This window comes from Anomaloglossus baeobatrachus, chromosome 6 (assembly GCF_048569485.1).
Source record: "Anomaloglossus baeobatrachus isolate aAnoBae1 chromosome 6, aAnoBae1.hap1, whole genome shotgun sequence".
NCBI classification, from domain to species: domain Eukaryota; kingdom Metazoa; phylum Chordata; class Amphibia; order Anura; family Aromobatidae; genus Anomaloglossus; species Anomaloglossus baeobatrachus.
The window spans coordinates 42,450,310-42,473,389 of record NC_134358.1 but is presented as its reverse complement, the minus strand read 5'-3'; the positions used below and the strand labels follow the sequence as shown (position 1 = coordinate 42,473,389).

The 23,080-nt window shown below is 52.0% G+C and overlaps 2 protein-coding genes across 4 annotated transcripts in view; one reads left to right on the top strand and one right to left on the bottom strand.

Annotated features, from left to right (window-relative positions):
* Nucleotides 1-14,138, bottom strand: part of WASHC5 (WASH complex subunit 5) — a 200,986-nt gene extending 186,848 nt beyond the window's left edge. For both annotated transcript variants that reach the window (XM_075352876.1, XM_075352877.1), the window contains exon 1: nt 14,024-14,138. The gene's annotated coding sequence lies outside the window, so the exon portion shown is untranslated. The remainder of the gene's footprint in view (nt 1-14,023) is intronic.
* Nucleotides 14,139-14,193: 55 nt separating this feature from the next.
* Nucleotides 14,194-23,080, top strand: part of NSMCE2 (NSE2 SUMO ligase component of SMC5/6 complex) — a 287,424-nt gene continuing 278,537 nt past the window's right edge. The window contains exons 1-2 of one of the 2 annotated variants that reach the window (XM_075352874.1): nt 14,194-14,277; nt 21,501-21,655. In XM_075352874.1, the coding sequence (XP_075208989.1) occupies nt 21,517-21,655 (139 nt within the window). In that variant the 5' untranslated portion in view covers nt 14,194-14,277; nt 21,501-21,516. The remainder of the gene's footprint in view (nt 14,278-21,500; nt 21,656-23,080) is intronic. The other variant, XM_075352875.1, reaches the window with a different exon arrangement.

Below are 23,080 nucleotides of genomic sequence, written 5' to 3'. Positions count from 1 at the left end.
AGTCTCTGGTGAGCGTTCAAACAGGCAAACCTGGCCAACAACGCAACAGCGATCCGGACCTGCAGAGCGACCTAGCTGGTTGTTGGGGACGTTGATAAGCAGCCTTTTGAAAGGGAAGTTGCTAACAAAGTCGCTGAAAAGGCTTCACACACTGAAACTTCATGCTGCACAGCGGGAAAAAAAGGACCTAGGAATGGTCCTGAACGATTTGTAACGATTACAACTTCACAGCAGGGGCCAGGTCGCTGATAGGTTTCACACACTGCAACATCGCAAACAACATCGCTATTGCGTCACAAAACCGGTGACGTTACAGCGATGTCGTTTGAGATGTTGCAGTGTGTAAACCCAGCTTTAGACATATCCTGCTAGATTTCCACAAGTTATGGAATAAAATTGGTTTTTAACCTTATGTCTTATCTCCTTTGTTGAGCACCACCCTGAGGCCAGGGCCACACGGGGATTACTGCAATGCTCGCATGACAGTCGGCTGGCGCTGGCAGCACAGCAGGAGCCGAGTGTCATGCTAGTATCCCTGTGACTGCGGTCCAACTGTGAGAGCCTACCTCAGCTGCGGGGGGCGGGCCGGCTCTGAGGAGGGAAGGGAGGGATATATCTCCCTCTCTCCTCCGTAGCTGGCTATTGCGATTCTTTATCTGCACTCGCGGTACACCGGTGTACCGCAAGTGCAGTGCGATTTTTTTCTCGCCCCATTGACTTGAATGAGTGCGAGAGAAAAGAGTCTTGCATTACAATTGCAGCATGCTGCGATTGTTTTCTCGGTCCGATTAGGGCAGAGAAAATAATCGCTCATGTGTGCTGACACACAGGCTAAAATTGGTCCGAGTGGAATGCGATGTTTTATTGCACTCCACTTGCACCGATTTTCTCGCCGTGTGGCTTAGGCCTTATGTGACCTTACGGTGAGTGGTTGGAATATTTTCTATATGGTCGGGCTATTTCCATATATTGTGGAGTTTTATATGTGATTTGGTGGTGCCGGACGTCTCTTTTACTGTGCTGAACCCTATTGCTTGGACGTGATGCTGGAAACCACTTTTTTCTACACGGAGCTGACCTCCTTGCACCGTCCTCCAGAGAAAGGACCCCGATGATGCATTTACCAGGTGAGCGGAGATCCTCCCTCGAACCTTCCACAGTCCCACCATCACTCTTGGAAAATCTCCAATTCTGCAAACAGTCCTCACCAAACATTAACCGCTAGTTGTCATTTTGACATCCCGAAAAAAAACTGCATGCATTGTTTTTCGGGTCATCAAAATGACGAGCCCCAAAATCGTCAGCCATATGTGTATATCTAATATATTTACAGTTATTCACCAAAAAACCTCCTTAAAATAAAGTCATTGGAGCTGAGAGCCACAGGTCATTTATAAGAGCTGTGATTGGTTGCTATAGGCAACGAGGGACAATGTTAGTATAAGAAGCTTATGTGTGAGGTAATATGATATAAGTGGAGAGACGGATAGAGAGACAGGGAAAGAGACAGAGACAGCCAGCCAGGAAAACAGACAGACAGAAACTTCCAGCCAGGGAAAGACAGACAGGGAAACAGACAGAGACAGCTAGCCAGGGAAAGACAAACAGACTACATGCACATATACACACACAGCTCTACAACAGGCACATCTCCTTACACACACTATACATTACTACATGTACCTCAGTTCATAGTGGGGTACCACAGGGGTCAGTATTGGGCCCACTTCTTTTCAACATATTTATAAATGACCTTGTTGGGGGCATGCGGAGTAGAATTTCAATATTTGCAGATGATACTAAACTCTGCAGGGTAATCAATACAGAGGAGGATTATTTTATATTACAGGGAGATTTATGTAAATTGGAGGATTGGGCTGAGAAGTGGCAATTGAAGTTTAATGTAGATAAATGTAAGGTCATGCACTTGGGTAGAGGAAATAACATTTATGATTATGTACTTAATTGTAGAACACTGGGTAAAACAGGCACAGAAAAAGACTTGGGTGTGTGGGTGGATGGTAAACTTCACTTTAGTGGACAGTGTCAGGCAATTGCTGTCAGGGCTAATAAAATAATGGGATGTATTAAAAGAGGTATAAGTGTTCATGAAAAAAATATAGTTCTACCTCTGTACAAGTCACTAGTGCGACCGCACTTAGAATACTGTGTACAATTCTGGTCACCGATATATAAGAAGGACATAGCTGAACTGGAGAGGGTGCAGAGAAGAGCGACCAAGATTATTAGAGGAATGGGTGGGGCTGCAATACCAAGACAGGTTATTAAACTTGGGGTTATTTAGTTTGGAAAAACGAAGGCTTAGGGGGGATCTAATCACAATGTATAAATATATGAGGGGACAGTACAGAGACCTTTCCAAAGATCTTTTTACACCTAGGCCTGCGACTGGAACACGGGGGCATCCGCTACGTCTTGAGGAAAGAAGGTTTAATCATAACCACAGACGAGGATTCTTTACTGTACGAGCAGTGAGACTATGGAGCTCTCTGCCGCATGATGTTGTAATGAGTGATTCACTACTAACATTTAAGCAGAGCCTGGACGCCTTTCTTGAAAAATTTAATATTACCAGTTATGTATATTAGATTTTATGACAGGGTATTGATCCAGGGAACTAGTCTGATTGCCGGATGTGGACGAAGGAAGGAAATGTTTTCCCCATTGGAACTTGTTTGCCAATTGGGTTTTTTTTGCCTTCCTCTGGATCAACATGTTAGGCTACGGGTTGAACTAGATGGACTTAGAGTCTCCCTTCAACCTTAAAAACTATGATACTATGATACATCTTGCAGTTCCTGATCAAGTGCAGAGCAGGAGAGGAGACACTGGGACCTGCATGGAAGCTGCAGCAGCTGAACAGCGACAGGACCTGTCAGTTCTCCGGCCATGTGATCAGGCAAGGTCCTTCACCTTCTCAGCCTCCGTTCTGCTCCAGTACATTTCCTGTCTACTCTGCACCGATCACATAGATCAGGGGAGGAAGAGAGAGGGCAGCTTTCTATGAGCGACCTGGGCCCCTCGCTGCCCTGATGGCGGCCCCGACCTCTGGGGCCCGGTGAGCAGAAAAATGAAAGAGCAGGGTCCCAGGTTGTCAGCGGCCCTGCCCCCTCTTGCTTTCTGCTCACGGGGCCCTTTACAGGAGTCACGTTTGTAATTCCCTGATGGCGGCATTGGCGGCCCTGGTCCTGCCGACATGCTGCAGGGTGGGCGGACCCAGCAGCAAAATGTTTCATGCGGATTATAATGGGGTCAATTTACTGTCCGGAGCATGGGCCCCCTTGGGCCTAGGGGTCCCGGGTGGTAGCCCACATTGCCCTCATTATAATCTGCCTCTGCGGTTATCTCCCACACTCCAAAGACATACTGATAGGGAACCTAAATTGTCAGCGCCAATGGGGACAATGTTGCCAATGTATGTAAAGTGCTGTGGAATTAATATCATTATTATTATTACTACTGATGATTCTGAGGATGTTCTACATAGAGGCTGGAGAGCAGGAATCCCCCACATATCTTTGTGTGCTGTGTATGAAAGACAATATAGCAGAAAGTTCCTACCCACTAGCTCAGAGACAACTGAAGATTAGAGATAGAGACAGCAGAGGGGAAAAAAAGCAAGATATCAATTAAATAATGGCCAGAAATAGTATAAGTACACACAGGACAGCACTATGTGTGATGATGTTCTCCAGCTGCTGAGAACCTTTTAGGCACATTGCGCTTTTGCTGCGATTTATGCAATTTAAAAAAAATGATTTTTTACAGTACCAGCAAAGTCTAGGAGACTTCATAAATCTCATGCACACACACAAATGCTTTTTATTTTTCCTGAGTGAAATGAAAAACTGCTGTGGTTTTAAAAGAAGGAGCGTGTCAGTTCTTTCTGTATTTTTGCAGCATTTTTTTCCACAGTTCAAAGCAATGAGAAAAAGTGCAAAAACACAACAGCTGCATTTTTGCTTTTTTGGTGAGTGAAAATAGCTTTATTAGGCTATGTGCGCAGTAGAAAATTGAATTTTCTTAAGAAAATTCCAGACCCTCTGAAAGATTACTGCACCTGCGGTAAAAAAACGCAAAAAAAACGGACCCGAAATCCGCATTCGGTTTTACCGCGATTTGCTGCGTTTTTTTCCGTGGGTTGTTCCCTGCGGTTTTTGACCATTATCTATGGCAAAAACCGCAGGTACCTGCGGAAAAGAAGTGACATGCAATTCTTTTTGCTGCAGAAAACATGCAGCAAAACCTGTTGGTGAAAAAAAACGCGGTGTGCGCACAGCATTTTTTTTTACCATAGGTTTTGCTGGGGAAGGACTGCAGCAAGATTATGAACATTTTCTGCGGTAAAAACCGCAGCGTGCGCACAAGACCTTAAACACGTACTGTAGACAAATGACACATAATCTGCGCCAAAAATGCAGCCAAAAAAATGCAACAAAAAATAAAGCCGCAAAAAAAGCAGCTAAACCTGCTTTAACGAAGCAGCTTTTTTTTTTTTTTTTTTTTTACTGCTAAGACGGCAGGTTTTGCTGCAGAAAAAAATGCAACAAAAAAAGGGAAGAGTGAACATAGCCTTAACCTCATAACGACGGCCGTACGACTTAAAGCGGCGGCAAAACAGGGTACTTATTCTGTTCCGCCGCTTTAAAGCGGCGGCCCGAAAAAGCCCTGTAGCGCCCCCCAGCGACCGAAAATCTCGGGGGTTTCAGCTACCGGGGGTAGCTGAGACCCCCCAGATTATGAATCGGGGTGTTTTTTTTGGACCCCGACCATGTGATCGCCGGTATACACCGTATACCGACGAACACATGAAAAAAAAAGAAATGGCCGGTAAAACTGATTTCTTTTTCATCGGACATGATCAAACATGTCAGATGAGAAAGAAATCTAAACCCCTAGTGCCCCCAAAGCCCCCGGTACCGGAGAGTCCCCCCACCCCCACCCCTACCCCCACCGGACATCCAAAATGGCGCCGAAGCGCACAGAAAACTGCAGCCGCCGTCGGCTCTGCAGTCATTTCCCTCCGATCTGAAATGATCAAACATTTCAGATCGGAGGGAAATGTCCTCCCCCTGACCCCTCCTCCGGTACACCGGAGATCTCTGGTCCCCGGAGCCCCCTCCGGTCTCCAGAGCCGCCTCCCCCCTCCGTAGCGTGGAAGATGGCGGCGCCGCGCGGCCGCATTCATTCTGCTCTTTCTGCCGCATGTGACACGTCACATGCGACAGAAAGGTGCCCCCAAGTCCCCAGGTCCCGCTAGGTCACCCCCCGTCACCCCCCCCCAGCCCCAGCCCCCGGTCATACGTTACCTGTCTGGTGATCCGTCCCGCGATCACGCCGCCTCCTTCTTCAATGCTGGCGGCGCATGCGCAGACAGCGGCTGTCAGCTGGATCCCTGGGACGCTGACGTCGCTGCTGCACAGGCTCTCCACTGTGGACCGGGGGAGAGTGAGTGCAGTAATCAGCAGTCTCTCCATGTGAGGAGTGTGGTCCTCACATGGAGAGACTGCTGTTCCAGAAAATGGGGGGTACGTTCTGTGAGCGTGCCCCTCATATTCTGGAATGAGGTTACTGCAGGTCACTCTGCCCTAAGTTGGACCGGGGCAGTGTGAGTGCAGTAATTCTCAGATTACTGCACCCACACTGCTCATGGAGAGCTTGCTCTTCCAGAAAATGGGGGATACGTTCCCTGAACGTGCCCCCCATATTCTAGAAGATCCAGAGTCGGCGTGGGACGTCCAAAATGGATTACAGCGACCGGAATTTCTTTATTTTCAATAAATTGGTAAAAGAGGAATGTTTCGGGGAGTGTTTTTTCAAATAAATTTTTTTTTTGTCTTTATTTTTTTCTATTACTTACTGGGTTAGTGATGTCGGGTATCTGTTCAGATGCCGTGACATCACTAACCCCAGGGCTTGATGCCAGGTGACATTACAGCTGGTATCAACCCCATATATTACCCCGTCTGCCACCGCACCAGGGCGCGGGATGAGCTGGGGCGAAGCGCCAGGATTGGCGCATCTAATGGATGCGCCACTTCTGGGGCGGCTGCAGCCTGCTATTTTTAGGCTGGGAAGAGTCCAATAACCATGGCTCTTCCCCCCCTGAGAATACCAGACCCCAGCTGTCCGCTTCACCTTGGCTGGTGATCTAATTTGGGGGGGACCCCACGTTTTTTTTTTTTTTAAAAAACGCCTGGGGAGCCCTCCAAATTGATCACCAGACAAGGTGAAGCTGTCAGCTGTGGTTTGCAGGCTACAGCTGTCTGCTTTACCCTAGCTGGCTATCAAAAATAGGGGGGACCCCACGTCGTTTATTTTAATTATTAATTTTTTTGGGGGCTAAATACAAGGCTAGGCACCCTTTAGTGCCACATGAAAGGCACTAAAGGGCGCCAGCTTAGAATATGCAGGGGGTGGGACGTTATATATGTTTGACATGTATCCATTCATCCATTGTAGCATTTTAGGCTGTGCGCCCATAATCGGGATTTGCAGCGTTTTGGGCGCAGAGTGTGTCCATAGTGTGTCCCTGTGTCCATAGCGCTGCATTGTGCAGTAGAAGCACAGTGGAAGGATTTTTAGAAATCCCATGCCCAATGTGCTTGCCCAATGTGCTTCTTTTCTCCGCAGCATAAACCGACCTGTGGCGCAGCTTCCCGAGCCTCAGCATGTCAATTTATGCTGCGGAGATGAGTGTTCTCTGCAGGTAGCATAGAGCTCCACAGCGGCCTGAACCCAAATTGTGGGCATGGGCAGCTGCGTTCTCCCGTGGACAACACTCACATCTCTGCAGGAGGCTGACACTGTGTACTAGACGCCGTGTCGCTGGATCATGGCCACATAGCCTAAAAGTGAGACATTTGTTGCTACAGCAACATTTTTGTGAAGTACCTGTGGATTCAAAATGCTTACTATACTCCTGAATAAAATCCAGTTTCCAAAATGGGGTCACTTGTGGGGGGTTTCTAATGTATAGGTACCCAAGGGGCCCTGCAAATGTGACATGGTGCCCGCAATTTATTTCAACTTTTCCAGAATTCAAATGGTGCTCCTTCCATTCCAAGCCCTCCTATTTATCCAAACAGAGGTTTTTGGCCACATGTGGGGTATCCCTGTGCTCATAAGACAATGGATAACAACCTGTGGGGTCCACGTTTTGTTGTTGCCTCTTGAAAAAGTGAGAAATTTGATGCTGAAGCAACATTTTTGTGAAAAAAATGAAAATTTTCAATATGGCAACCTAAGCTTATCAAATTCTGTGAAGTATTCGTGGATTCAAACTGCTCACTATACACCTAGATAAACGCCTTGAGGTGTCTTGTTTCCAGAATGGAGTCACTTGTGGGGGACCGCCACTGTTTAGGCACCTCAGGGGCTCTCCAAATGCAACCTGGCGTCCGCTATTGATTCCAGCCAATTTTGCAGTCAAATGGCACTCCTTCCCTTCCGAGCCCTGCTGTGCGCCCAAACAGTTGATTTCCACCACATATAAGGTATCGCCAAACTCAGGAGAAATTGCACAATAAATGTTATGCTGAATTTTTTCCTTTTACTCTTGTAAAAAAAAAAGCTACCTGGTTGAAATAACAATTTTGTGGTAAATTTTTTTTTTTTTTTTTCATGGCTCAACGTTATAAAATTCTGTGAAGCACCTGGGGGTTCAGGGTACTCACCAAACATCTAGATAAATTCCTTGAGGGGCCTAGTTTCCAAAATGGGGTCACTTGTGCGGGGTTTCTGCTGTTTAGGTACCTTAGGGGTCCTCCAAATGTGACATGGTGCCCGCAATCTTTTTCAGCCAAATTTCCTTTCCAAAATTCAAATATTGCTCCTTTCGTTCCAAGCCCTCCCATTTGTCCAAACAAAGGTTTCAGACCACATGTGAGGTATCACCGCGCTCATAAAAAAGTGGTTAACAAACTTTGAGGTCAAATTTTTGGAATTACCTCTTGAAAAAGTGAGAAAATTGATGCTAAAGCAACATTTTTGAGAAAATTATTAAAATTTTCAATATGACAACGTAACGTTAACAAAATCTGTGAAGTACCTGTGGATCTAAAATGCTCACTATACTCCTAGATAGAAGCCTTGAGGGGTCTAGTTTCTAAAATGGTGTCACTTGTGAGGGGTTTCTTCTGTTTAGGTACCTTAGCGGACCTGTAAATGCAACATGGTGCCCGCAATCTATTTCAGCCAAATTTGCTTTCCAAAATTCAAATATTGCTCCTTCTGTTCCGAGCCCTCCCATTTGTCCAAACAGAGGTTTCTGATCACATGTGGGGTATCGGCGCACTCATAATAAAGTGGGGAACAAGTTTTGGGGTCCATTTTGTTGTGCTATTTCTTCTAAAAGTGAATAAATTTGGGTTAGAGCAACATTTTTAGGTAAAATTTAATTTTTGCTTTTTTTCATTCCACATTGCTTTTGTTCATGTGAAGCACCTGAAGGGTTAATAAACTTCTTGAATGTGGTTTTGAGTACTTTGGCGGGTGCAGTTTTTAGAATGGTGTCACTTTTGGGTATTTTCTGTCATCTAGGCCTATTGAAGTCACTTCAAATGTGATGTGGTCCCTAAAAAAATGGTTTTGTAAATTTTGATGTAAAAATGAGAAATCGCTGATAAACTTTGAACCCCTCTAACTTCCTAACAAAAAAAAATTTTGTTTCCAAAATTGTGCTGATGTAAAGTAGACATGTGGGAAATGTTATTTATTAACTATTTTGTGTCACAGAAATCTCTGGTTTAACGGTATAAAAATTCAAAAGTTGAAAATTGCTAAATTTTCAAAATTTTTGCCAATATTCATTTTTTTTCATAAATAAACGCAAAAATTATTGTCCTAAATTTGGTACTAACATGAAGTCCAATATGTGACGAAAAAACAATCTCAGAATCACCGGGATCCGTTGAAGCGTTCCAGAGTTATAACCTCATGAAGTGACACTGGTCAGAATTGCAAAATTTGGTCTGGTCATTAAGGTGAAAATTAGCTCCGTCACTAAAGGGTTAATAAAGGGAATCTGTCACCAGGTTTTTGCTTCCCCATCTGAGAGCAGCATAATGTAGAGACAGAGACCCCCGATTCCAACAATGTGTTACTTACTGAGCTGTTTGCTGTCATTTTGATAAAATCAATGTTTTCTCTACTGCAGATCTAACAGTTCTATAGAAAATGCTGGACTACCTGCAGCACATCAAGTAGTCCTCTAAAGATAATCTACTGAGTCATTCCATTTCTTACGTTACATTCACAAGCCAAAAACTGAGTTAATAATGGCTACAGACTTTTCTTTGAAGGCAGGCACAAAAATGAGTGAATGTATATTGTACACTGCACTATTCTCAATTGATTTTTCAACAATACAAATTAAATACAAAATACAATGTTATTACTTGGTAACTTACGTTACACAAAAAAGAAACGTAAGTTACCTAGTAATAACACTGTATTTTGTATTTAATTTGTATTGTTGAAAAATCAAACTGTGTTGAAATCTATTGAGAATAGTGCAGTGTACAATATACAGTCACTCATTTTTGTGTCTGCCTTCAAAGAACAGTCTGTAGCCATTATTAACTCAGTTTTTGGCTTGTGAATGTAACGTAAGTTACCATGGAATGACCCTACTGGTGATTAAGGCTATGTGCGCACTTACCGGATTTTTCGCGGATTTTGCCGCGGATTTGCTGCATGTTTCGCTGCAGAAAATGTTCATAACATCTCTGCAGTGAATCACCAGCAAATCCTATGGAGAAAAAAAATCCTGTGCGCACTGGGCGGAATTTGACAGCTGCATGTTTTGCTGCGGGAATCCCGCAGCAAAAACAAGTGCATGTCACTTCTTTTCCGCACATCGCTGCGGGATTTCACTCCATTGACTCAATGTTAATCATGAAATCCCGCAGGGAATAACGCAGGCAGCAAATTCTGTGCGGTTCACTGCGTTTTCCTGCGTTATTCCCTGCGGTATTTTGCGGTTTACCTCCGGTAATGTACATCACTTGCTTGCGGTTTTGCAGGGAAGTGATGTCATTACAGGAACAGGAAGTCGTGCAGAGAGTAAACACACACACATCAGACACAGAACACATCACAGACATAGATCACATAGACACAGACACATAGAACACACATAGAAAGAAAACGGAAATATAGAAAAAAAAGAACGTGGGCTCCGCTGCATATTTACCTTCCAGCCGAGGTAAGCACACAGCGGCGGCCCGGTATTCTCAGGCTGGGGAGGGAGAGGGGCAGGGGTAATGTCCCCTGCCTCACTCCCCCTCCCGCAGCCGAGAATATCAGCCGCAGCTGCCCCGGGACTGTCGCATGCAATATGCGGCACTGCCGGCGTGTCCTCGGCTCTTCTTGCCACCGTGTAGCAGTGGTGACAAGGTAATACAAGGGGTTAATGGTGATGGGGGACCACCGCCATTAACCCCAGGCTTGATCATGGCAGCGTCTATGTGACAGCTGACATGATCAACCCGTAAGTAAAGTGAAAAAAACACAGACACCGAAAAATCCTTTATTTTAAATAAAACCAACAAGCCTCGTTCACCATTTTATTAACCCCTCCCGCACCAAAGCTCCGGCGTAATCCACCGCTCCGACATCCACAGCTCCGGCTCCGACGTCCTGCACTGCTGACATCCAGCCGCGACTGTCACAGACAGGCTGAATGCAGCAGACAGCAGAGGTAATTATCGGTCATTTCCCACGGCCGGTAATGTGAACTCACTGCCGACCGTGGGAAATGTAGCGATCTGTCATCTATCTATCCCTCTGTCTGTCTATCTATCTATCTATCTATTCTTCTGTCTATCTATCTATCTATCCCTCTATCTATTCTTCTGTCTATCTACTATCAGAATTAAATGTATTTTTTTTTTTTTCTTCAATGTGCTTTATTGCATTGAATGCAATAAAGCACATCCCAACCCGCACGCGGCAAAACCGCGGCAATACCGCGAATAATACCGCGGTAAAGCCGCGGCAAACCGCATGCGGTTTTCGGGTGCGGTTTCCCGCGGTTTTTTACCGCGGGTGCGGTAGTCTTTGAGAGGATGCGGAATTTTCTCAAGAAAATTCCATTTCCCAGTGCGCACAGAGCCTAAAAAGTGATTTTATAAAAACTACACTCAGCAGCTCAGTAAGTGGAATCCGGGTCTCCGTCTCTACATTATGTTGCTCTCAGATTAGGTAGTAAAACTTGGTGACAGATTCCCTTTAGGCATTGTGCACACAGTGCCTTTTTCCGGTGCGTTTTTGGATTCAAAACTGCATGACTTTGCTTCCCCAGCAAAGTCTGCGTTTTCATTTTTTTTTTTAAGCTGCGTTTTTGAGCTGAAAAAAAAAATGGTCATATCAATTCTTTTCTGCGTTTTCCAGCCATGCAATGCATTGGAAAAACGCAGCAAAATGCAAAGATAAAATTCACAGCAAAGCGCAACCAAAAACGCACCAAAACGCGGCAACAATGCATGCGTTTCTACTGATGCATTTTTGCCGCGGGTGCGTTTTTAGCGGCTAAAAACGCTGCATCTTTGCAGTCACAAAAAATGGCAAGGTGCACACATAGCCTTAAAGGGAACCTGTTAGGGCCAATATGCACCCAGAACCATGAGCAGTTCTGGGTGCATATTGCTAATCCCTGCCTACCCGTCCCTGTATACAGTAGCATACATAAAGAGATATTTAGAAAAAGTATTTCTAAAGATCTTTTATTGTATGCTAATGAGTGCAGGGACTAGTCACAAGAGTGTTGCTTCCCTTGCTAGTTGGCCCCATAAGCATGTTAGTACACCCCTGTGGGTGTGCTTAAATGCTAATCAATGTCCAGCCTCAGAGGATAACCTCACTCACTGCCATCGCCACCCGACGCAGGATTTCGGCTCAGTGCGCATTACACCGAACTTTCGGTCGTGCACACTATGAAGCCGGGTGTACGCGTCCTGGCTTCAAACTGAAGTAGTGCGCATGACCCAAACTCCAGGATCATGCGCACTGAGCCAAAATCCAGCATCAAGCAGTGATGGTGGCAGAGAGGTGAGTGAGATCATCCTCTGATGCTTCGCATTCATTAGCAAGTTAGCACAGCCACAGGGGCGTACTAACATGCTAAAGGGGCCGACTGGCCAGGAAGGCAATGCCCTTGAGCCCCGTCATATTTAACGACTTACCAGCGATCCCGAAAACGATGTGACCTGATAAGGATCGCTGGTAAGTCGCTGGGAGGTCGCTGGTGAGATGTCACACAGTCAGATCTTACCAACGACGCAGTAACGATCAGCGACATGTATAACGCTCGGCGGGCGTTGGGACTGTGTTAGGAGGTCGTTGGTGGGTGTCAAACACAGCGATACGTCCTGCCCAGCAGGACATCGCCTTTGAAGAAAATGGTCCCAACCATTCAGCAACGACTAGCGATCTCACAGCAGCGGCCTGATCGCTGGTAGGTGTCACACATAACGAGATCGCTGCTGCGTCATGGAAACGGTGATGCAGCAACGATCTCGTTAGAGATCTCGTTGTGTGTGACGGGGCCTTTGGGACTAGTCCCCTCGCTCATTAGCATATGGTAAAAGATCTTTAGAAATATTTTTTCTAAAGATCTCTTTATCTATGCTAGTGTATACAGGGATGATTAGGAAGGGATTAGCAATGTTCATCCAGAACTGCTCGTTGTCCATTATGCATATTAGACCTGACAGGCTCCCTTTAAGTTATGTGCACATGTTGAGTATTGAAATTTCTGCACCATTTCTGACTCTCTTGGTAGGAAAACGCAGTGTAAAAATGCATGTTTTTTGCTACGTTTTTCATTGCTTTCAATAGTGTAAAACGATGGCAAAAGCACTGAAAAAATTGACCTCCTGCAGACTTTTTTCTGCACCAAATCTGCAAGGGAAAAAACTCAACATGTGCACAAAACTTCAGGATTCTCCTTCACTTTGCAGGCATCAGGATTTGCTGCAGTCTTCTGACAAAACACGCAATAACAATGCACTGTGTGCACACAGCCTTAAGGGTGCTTTACACGCTGCGACATCGCTAGCGATCTCGTTTGCGATGTGACACGCCAGATCGCAGATGCGATCTGCCGAGATCGCACATGTGACCGGCGCTATAAAAACTACCTATGTGCGATTTCGGCAGATCGCATCTGCGATTTAGCGTGTCACGTTGCTAGCGATATCACAGCGTGTAAAGCACCCTTTAGACTACGACAAGTCATTTAGTATTTGACTCAGGAGTGAGAACTACTGTCTCAAAAGCATGTGGAGATAAGTGGTGCCTGCAGCGCCGCCCGTCCCAGTATAACCACCAGGTCCTGATACAGATATATAACATACAGACCTGTCAATGGAGAATGTTCACACAAGGGTTGTCCACTTTTGGGCGCTTTTTTTTCCATACGTGTATACATTTGGGGGTTGACAAAATAATTTTTTATACTATGACGTTATTTGAAAGATGCAAAATATGTATTTGTAGTTGATTGATAAAAATGGTACGGTTTTGCTTCTACAGGCTCTTTGTTCTCCTGCACATTCAACTTTGATGTGGTCAGATGTCATGTTACAAAGAAAAAAAAAAAAATATATCATATTAACAGCTACAAATGCAGCATCAGAAGTAAACGAGCTCACTGACAGACTCTCAGTTAACTCCAGCAATAACATGAACAATATGGAGGCTGCAGAAGGGAAGCAGAGCAATATGGGCAATGAAAACCGAGCACAGAAATGATTTTTAACGTCAGTGCCATGCACTTTAGTGGAAAAAGAGACCCCCAAAGGTGGACAATCCCCATAATGGCACCACACGGTGAGGGGTGTGATGTTCTGCAGCAAAAATACAATTTCCACTGACATTCATTACAGATATGAGTAAATTGGTGCAGACTACAGCTCCCAGCATGCTCAGTGTCCCCGCTGTCAGGGCACGCTGGGCCTTGTAGTGCAGAGCAAGGTACACGCCTCCTGCTCCCCCCTACCTGCCCCGCTCGCGGCCTCCGCTCACAACAGACCCCTCATTCCGGGGAGTAGAAGGAAACCGCGGACATCTCCCCCATCACGTGACCTGCCTTCGGTCTGTCAGGTGACTGCGTCGCTCCCTGGTGACGTCATGTTGCGTTGCGTTGCGTCGCGTCCGCTTCCCCCATAGCAACAACCAGCCTTAGTCAGGGGGCGTGGCTTGAAGAAATAGGAAAAGGAGCGCGCGAGGCCGGCGTGTAGTCGTGACGGACAGGTATTATAGGAGAACTACAAGTCTCAGCAGGCACTACTTGCAGAGAGTTGCGGTTCCTGCGGGATTGTCACCCAACTTTCCAGTCAGAGTGGTGTGATGGAAGAAAGCTGTCTGTTCATTATGGTTGCCACTGGTGTGTTTTTTACTGGTGGTGGGGGGAGATGGGGGCACTGGTGGGATTACTGGTGGGGGGGAGATGGAGGCACTGGTGGGATTACTGGCGGTGGGGGGGAGATGGAGGCACTGGTGGGATTACTGGCGGTGGGGGGGAGATGGAGGCACTGGTGGGATTACTGGCGGTGGGGGGGAGATGGAGGCACTGGTGGGATTACTGGTGGGGGGGGAGATGGAGGCACTGGTGGGATTACTGGTGGGGGGGAGATGGGGGCACTGGTGGGATTACTGGTGGGGGGGGAGATGGAGGCACTGGTGGGATTACTGGTGGGGGGGGGAGATGGGGGCACTGGTGGGATTACTGGTGGGGGGGGAAGATGGAGGCACTGGTGGGATTACTGGTGGGGGGGGGAGATGGGGGCACTGGTGGATTACTGGTGGGGGGGAAGATGGGGGCACTGGTGGGATTACTGGTGGGGGGGGGAAGATGGGGGCACTGGTGGGATTACTGGCGGTGGGGGGGGGAGATGGGGGCACTGGTGGGATTACTGGCGGTGGGGGGGGGAGATGGGGGCACTGGTGGGATTACTGGCGGTGGGGGGGGGAGATGGGGGCACTGGTGGGATTACTGGCGGTGGGGGGGGGAGATGGGGGCACTGGTGGGATTACTGGCGGTGGGGGGGGGAGATGGGGGCACTGGTGGGATTACTGGCGGTGGGGGGGGGAGATGGGGGCACTGGTGGGATTACTGGCGGTGGGGGGGGGAGATGGGGGCACTGGTGGGATTACTGGCGGTGGGGGGGGGAGATGGGGGCACTGGTGGGATTACTGGCGGTGGGGGGGGGAGATGGGGGCACTGGTGGGATTACTGGCGGTGGGGGGGGGAGATGGGGGCACTGGTGGGATTACTGGCGGTGGGGGGGGGGAGATGGGGGCACTGGTGGGATTACTGGCGGTGGGGGGGGGAGATGGGGGCACTGGTGGGATTACTGGCGGTGGGGGGGGGAGATGGGGGCACTGGTGGGATTACTGGCGGTGGGGGGGGGAGATGGGGGCACTGGTGGGATTACTGGCGGTGGGGGGGGGAGATGGGGGCACTGGTGGGATTACTGGCGGTGGGGGGGGGAGATGGGGGCACTGGTGGGATTACTGGCGGTGGGGGGGGGAGATGGGGGCACTGGTGGGATTACTGGCGGTGGGGGGGGGAGATGGGGGCACTGGTGGGATTACTGGCGGTGGGGGGGGGAGATGGGGGCACTGGTGGGATTACTGGCGGTGGGGGGGGGGAGATGGGGGCACTGGTGGGATTACTGGCGGTGGGGGGGGGAGATGGGGGCACTGGTGGGATTACTGGCGGTGGGGGGGGGAGATGGGGGCACTGGTGGGATTACTGGCGGTGGGGGGGGGAGATGGGGGCACTGGTGGGATTACTGGCGGTGGGGGGGGGAGATGGGGGCACTGGTGGGATTACTGGCGGTGGGGGGGGGAGAGTGGGGGCACTGGTGGGATTACTGGCGGTGGGGGGGGGAGATGGGGGCACTGGTGGGATTACTGGCGGTGGGGGGGGGAGATGGGGGCACTGGTGGGATTACTGGCGGTGGGGGGGGGAGATGGGGGCACTGGTGGGATTACTGGCGGTGGGGGGGGGAGATGGGGGCACTGGTGGGATTACTGGCGGTGGGGGGGGGGAGATGGGGGCACTGGTGGGATTACTGGCGGTGGGGGGGGGAGATGGGGGCACTGGTGGGATTACTGGCGGTGGGGGGGGGAGATGGGGGCACTGGTGGGATTACTGGCGGTGGGGGGGGGAGATGGGGGCACTGGTGGGATTACTGGCGGTGGGGGGGGGAGATGGGGGCACTGGTGGGATTACTGGCGGTGGGGGGGGGAGATGGGGGCACTGGTGGGATTACTGGCGGTGGGGGGGGGAGATGGGGGCACTGGTGGGATTACTGGCGGTGGGGGGGGGAGATGGGGGCACTGGTGGGATTACTGGCGGTGGGGGGGGGAGATGGGGGCACTGGTGGGATTACTGGCGGTGGGGGGGGGAGATGGGGGCACTGGTGGGATTACTGGCGGTGGGGGGGGGAGATGGGGGCACTGGTGGGATTACTGGCGGTGGGGGGGGGAGATGGGGGCACTGGTGGGATTACTGGCGGTGGGGGGGGGAGATGGGGGCACTGGTGGGATTACTGGCGGTGGGGGGGGGGAGATGGGGGCACTGGTGGGATTACTGGCGGTGGGGGGGGGAGATGGGGGCACTGGTGGGATTACTGGCGGTGGGGGGGGGGAGATGGGGGCACTGGTGGGATTACTGGCGGTGGGGGGGGGAGATGGGGGCACTGGTGGGATTACTGGCGGTGGGGGGGGGAGATGGGGGCACTGGTGGGATTACTGGCGGTGGGGGGGGGAGATGGGGGCACTGGTGGGATTACTGGCGGTGGGGGGGGGAGATGGGGGCACTGGTGGGATTACTGGCGGTGGGGGGGGGAGATGGGGGCACTGGTGGGATTACTGGCGGTGGGGGGGGGAGATGGGGGCACTGGTGGGATTACTGGCGGTGGGGGGGGGAGATGGGGGCACTGGTGGGATTACTGGCGGTGGGGGGGGGAGATGGGGGCACTGGTGGGATTACTGGCGGTGGGGGGGGGAGATGGGGGCACTGGTGGGATTACTGGCGGTGGGGGGGGGAGATGGGGGCACTGGTGGGATTACTGGCGGTGGGGGGGGGGAGATGGGGGCACTGGTGGGATTACTGGCGGTGGGGGGGGGAGATGGGGGCACTGGTGGGATTACTGGCGGTGGGGGGGGGAGATGGGGGCACTGGTGGGATTACTGGCGGTGGGGGGGGGAGATGGGGGCACTGGTGGGATTACTGGCGGTGGGGGGGGGGAGATGGGGGCACTGGTGGGATTACTGGCGGTGGGGGGGGGAGATGGGGGCACTGGTGGGATTACTGGCGGTGGGGGGGGGAGATGGGGGCACTGGTGGGATTACTGGCGGTGGGGGGGGGAGATGGGGGCACTGGTGGGATTACTGGCGGTGGGGGGGGGAGATGGGGGCACTGGTGGGATTACTGGCGGTGGGGGGGGGAGATGGGGGCACTGGTGGGATTACTGGCGGTGGGGGGGGGAGATGGGGGCACTGGTGGGATTACTGGCGGTGGGGGGGGGAGATGGGGGCACTGGTGGGATTACTGGCGGTGGGGGGGGGAGATGGGGGCACTGGTGGGATTACTGGCGGTGGGGGGGGGAGATGGGGGCACTGGTGGGATTACTGGCGGTGGGGGGGGGAGATGGGGGCACTGGTGGGATTACTGGCGGTGGGGGGGGGAGATGGGGGCACTGGTGGGATTACTGGCGGTGGGGGGGGGAGATGGGGGCACTGGTGGGATTACTGGCGGTGGGGGGGGGGAGATGGGGGCACTGGTGGGATTACTGGCGGTGGGGGGGGGAGATGGGGGCACTGGTGGGATTACTGGCGGTGGGGGGGGGAGATGGGGGCACTGGTGGGATTACTGGCGGTGGGGGGGGGAGATGGGGGCACTGGTGGGATTACTGGCGGTGGGGGGGGGAGATGGGGGCACTGGTGGGATTACTGGCGGTGGGGGGGGGAGATGGGGGCACTGGTGGGATTACTGGCGGTGGGGGGGGGAGATGGGGGCACTGGTGGGATTACTGGCGGTGGGGGGGGGAGATGGGGGCACTGGTGGGATTACTGGCGGTGGGGGGGGGAGATGGGGGCACTGGTGGGATTACTGGCGGTGGGGGGGGGAGATGGGGGCACTGGTGGGATTACTGGCGGTGGGGGGGGGAGATGGGGGCACTGGTGGGATTACTGGCGGTGGGGGGGGGAGATGGGGGCACTGGTGGGATTACTGGCGGTGGGGGGGGGAGATGGGGGCACTGGTGGGATTACTGGCGGTGGGGGGGGGAGATGGGGGCACTGGTGGGATTACTGGCGGTGGGGGGGGGAGATGGGGGCACTGGTGGGATTACTGGCGGTGGGGGGGGGAGATGGGGGCACTGGTGGGATTACTGGCGGTGGGGGGGGGAGATGGGGGCACTGGTGGGATTACTGGCGGTGGGGGGGGGAGATGGGGGCACTGGTGGGATTACTGGCGGTGGGGGGGGGAGATGGGGGCACTGGTGGGATTACTGGCGGTGGGGGGGGGAGATGGGGGCACTGGTGGGATTACTGGCGGTGGGGGGGGGAGATGGGGGCACTGGTGGGATTACTGGCGGTGGGGGGGGGAGATGGGGGCACTGGTGGGATTACTGGCGGTGGGGGGGGGAGATGGGGGCACTGGTGGGATTACTGGCGGTGGGGGGGGGAGATGGGGGCACTGGTGGGATTACTGGCGGTGGGGGGGGGAGATGGGGGCACTGGTGGGATTACTGGCGGTGGGGGGGGGAGATGGGGGCACTGGTGGGATTACTGGCGGTGGGGGGGGGAGATGGGGGCACTGGTGGGATTACTGGCGGTGGGGGGGGGAGATGGGGGCACTGGTGGGATTACTGGCGGTGGGGGGGGGAGATGGGGGCACTGGTGGGATTACTGGCGGTGGGGGGGGGAGATGGGGGCACTGGTGGGATTACTGGCGGTGGGGGGGGGAGATGGGGGCACTGGTGGGATTACTGGCGGTGGGGGGGGGAGATGGGGGCACTGGTGGGATTACTGGCGGTGGGGGGGGGAGATGGGGGCACTGGTGGGATTACTGGCGGTGGGGGGGGGAGATGGGGGCACTGGTGGGATTACTGGCGGTGGGGGGGGGAGATGGGGGCACTGGTGGGATTACTGGCGGTGGGGGGGGGAGATGGGGGCACTGGTGGGATTACTGGCGGTGGGGGGGGGAGATGGGGGCACTGGTGGGATTACTGGCGGTGGGGGGGGGAGATGGGGGCACTGGTGGGATTACTGGCGGTGGGGGGGGGAGATGGGGGCACTGGTGGGATTACTGGCGGTGGGGGGGGGAGATGGGGGCACTGGTGGGATTACTGGCGGTGGGGGGGGGAGATGGGGGCACTGGTGGGATTACTGGCGGTGGGGGGGGGAGATGGGGGCACTGGTGGGATTACTGGCGGTGGGGGGGGGAGATGGGGGCACTGGTGGGATTACTGGCGGTGGGGGGGGGAGATGGGGGCACTGGTGGGATTACTGGCGGTGGGGGGGGGAGATGGGGGCACTGGTGGGATTACTGGCGGTGGGGGGGGGAGATGGGGGCACTGGTGGGATTACTGGCGGTGGGGGGGGGAGATGGGGGCACTGGTGGGATTACTGGCGGTGGGGGGGGGAGATGGGGGCACTGGTGGGATTACTGGCGGTGGGGGGGGGAGATGGGGGCACTGGTGGGATTACTGGCGGTGGGGGGGGGAGATGGGGGCACTGGTGGGATTACTGGCGGTGGGGGGGGGAGATGGGGGCACTGGTGGGATTACTGGCGGTGGGGGGGGGAGATGGGGGCACTGGTGGGATTACTGGCGGTGGGGGGGGGAGATGGGGGCACTGGTGGGATTACTGGCGGTGGGGGGGGGAGATGGGGGCACTGGTGGGATTACTGGCGGTGGGGGGGGGAGATGGGGGCACTGGTGGGATTACTGGCGGTGGGGGGGGGAGATGGGGGCACTGGTGGGATTACTGGCGGTGGGGGGGGGAGATGGGGGCACTGGTGGGATTACTGGCGGTGGGGGGGGGAGATGGGGGCACTGGTGGGATTACTGGCGGTGGGGGGGGGAGATGGGGGCACTGGTGGGATTACTGGCGGTGGGGGGGGGAGATGGGGGCACTGGTGGGATTACTGGCGGTGGGGGGGGGAGATGGGGGCACTGGTGGGATTACTGGCGGTGGGGGGGGGAGATGGGGGCACTGGTGGGATTACTGGCGGTGGGGGGGGGAGATGGGGGCACTGGTGGGATTACTGGCGGTGGGGGGGGGAGATGGGGGCACTGGTGGGATTACTGGCGGTGGGGGGGGAGATGGGGGCACTGGTGGGATTACTGGCGGTGGGGGGGGGAGATGGGGGCACTGGTGGGATTACTGGCGGTGGGGGGGGGAGATGGGGGCACTGGTGGGATTACTGGCGGTGGGGGGGGGAGATGGGGGCACTGGTGGGATTACTGGCGGTGGGGGGGGGAGATGGGGGCACTGGTGGGATTACTGGCGGTGGGGGGGGAGATGGGGGCACTGGTGGGATTACTGGCGGTGGGGGGGGGAGATGGGGGCACTGGTGGGATTACTGGCGGTGGGGGGGGGGGATGGGGGCACTGGTGGGATTACTGGCGGTGGGGGGGGGGATGGGGGCACTGGTGGGATTACTGGCGGTGGGGGGGGAGATGGGGGCACTGGTGGGATTACTGGCGGTGGGGGGGGAGATGGGGGCACTGGTGGGATTACTGGCGGTGGGGGGGGGAGATGGGGGCACTGGTGGGATTACTGGCGGTGGGGGGGGGGGATGGGGGCACTGGTGGGATTACTGGCGGTGGGGGGGGGGTGGGGGCACTGGTGGGATTACTGGCGGTGGGGGGGGGGAGATGGGGGCACTGGTGGGATTACTGGCGGTGGGGGGGGGGAGATGGGGGCACTGGTGGGATTACTGGCGGTGGGGTGGAGATGGGGGCACTGGTGGGATTACTGGCGGTGGGGTGGAGATGGGGGCACTGGTGGGATTACTGGCGGTGGGGTGGAGATGGGGGCACTGGTGGGATTACTGGCGGTGGGGGGGAGATGGGGGCACTGGTGGGATTACTGGTGGTGAGGGTGAGATTGGATCTCTGGGGCGAGGAGGCTTGTTGCTATCATTGCCCTTGTCTTCTTCCTTTTATCATGCTGTGGCTCTGTGAGTACCTGTATATAAAGAATGGCTATTTGCATTTAGGACAGCAGGGGTAGAGTGGGGCAGAGATCGGGGCTGACTACGGCTTCCTATAGATTGGCATACATTATACGATCCTCCTTGCTGCCTGATGTTATCATTGGGCTTTACACTACGTCCTGGTGACAAGTGGGGGGTTACGGTGTATAATTTCCATTTTTTTATTTTTTTTTTTATTTTTTGGTTAATCTTCTTATTACATTATTTGATCTCAGTTTATCTATCTTGTATTGTTTAGTAGGTAATCTACAGACATGGCTGCTCACGGGGCCTCACTGCTGTCCACCTCCATTGTAGAGAACTCCCTGTCGTCCCTGAAGAACTGCCAGGCATATATCGACACAGGAATGGATATCGCCACTGGAGTCGCCCTCGATCTTCTACAGACTGGATGTAAGTTCTAGTTCTGATATTTGACTTTTTTTTTACCACATTGGGTAATTTTATTAATACCAGCGTACAAAAGAAATAGTAGTGGGACTGAGAGTTATATATATTTCAAATTGCACACATCGTATGGGTCAAACGTGAACTTTTTTTTGTTTATTTTATATTTAAAATAGCTTTTTTTTTAGTGGTAAAACAGTTTTTTCATGCTTTTATTTTGAGAATTTTTTTATTTCTTTTTTTTTTAAAACCATAAAATTTTTATTAGCAAAATGTGTCAAATATTACGTCATATCGACAATAAATTCTCAACAGTCAACATAATAATATGGGGGTTGGGGAGTGGAGAGGGTAGGGGAAATGGTGACTTTACATTAATTTTCCAATCACATTTTTTTATATAAGAATCTACCAAGTTATTTAATAATAGTATTTAAACGGAAAGACAACCAATTCCATTTTTTATGAAATTGCAATATGTTATTATTAGATGAAGCAATTATTTTTTCTGATAAACAGTTCTCATTAATCAGTGAGATGATTTCGGACATTGTAGGGCATTTGGGGTTTTTCCAAAAACTTTGAAATTTTGATTCTTGTTGCTACAATAATATGTACAATAACTGTACAGATCTCATAAGGGAATGAGTCCAGATCAATGGCAAGCAGCCATTATTTCATTTATTTTATTTCATTTTATCTCCTTCTTGTAAGTAATAATGGTAATATTTATTTTTCTTATAATTAGCACCATATAGTCATTTTGGCAAACATCTTGTAGTAATGTCCCCCCTCCTGGTCTTCTTCTTGTAGTATTGTGCCTCATCCTGGTTCCCTTCTTGGAGTAATGTCACCTGTCCTGGTCAACGTTAAGTAGTAATGTCCCCTTCCCGGTCTTACTATAACAGTAATGTGAAGCCCCCGACCTGTGCAGGAAGAGTTATGGAGCGTCACATCGTCCTGTATGTAAGCAGTGTGGTAACAAAGCTCGTGGGCCCCAGTGCAAGACCTCCAACTGGACCCCTAATGATCGCAGATCTGTAATAGGAAGGGTCTTTTCCTATCAGCTTTGTAATCTTTGTTGACCACCAGGGTCACCCTTCATGACAGACACAGATTTTACATGGGCGTCATGTGTCCATTTAATAATGTATCTATATATACACTATGCATTACCTCAAGACCTCGACGTGTGTGTGTGTGTGTGTGTGTGTATATTATACACATACGTGGATTTTGGCCCTATATTTTATCTTTTGTATTGACTTATATAGCGCCATTGATTCTATAGCACTTCGCAGATTTAAGCATTGCTGTCCCCATTTGGGCTCACCAGTTCCGTATCAGTATGTCTTTGGGGTGTGGGAGGAAACTCCCACGAACACAGGGAGAACATACAAACTCCTTGCAGATGGTGTCCTTGGTGGAATT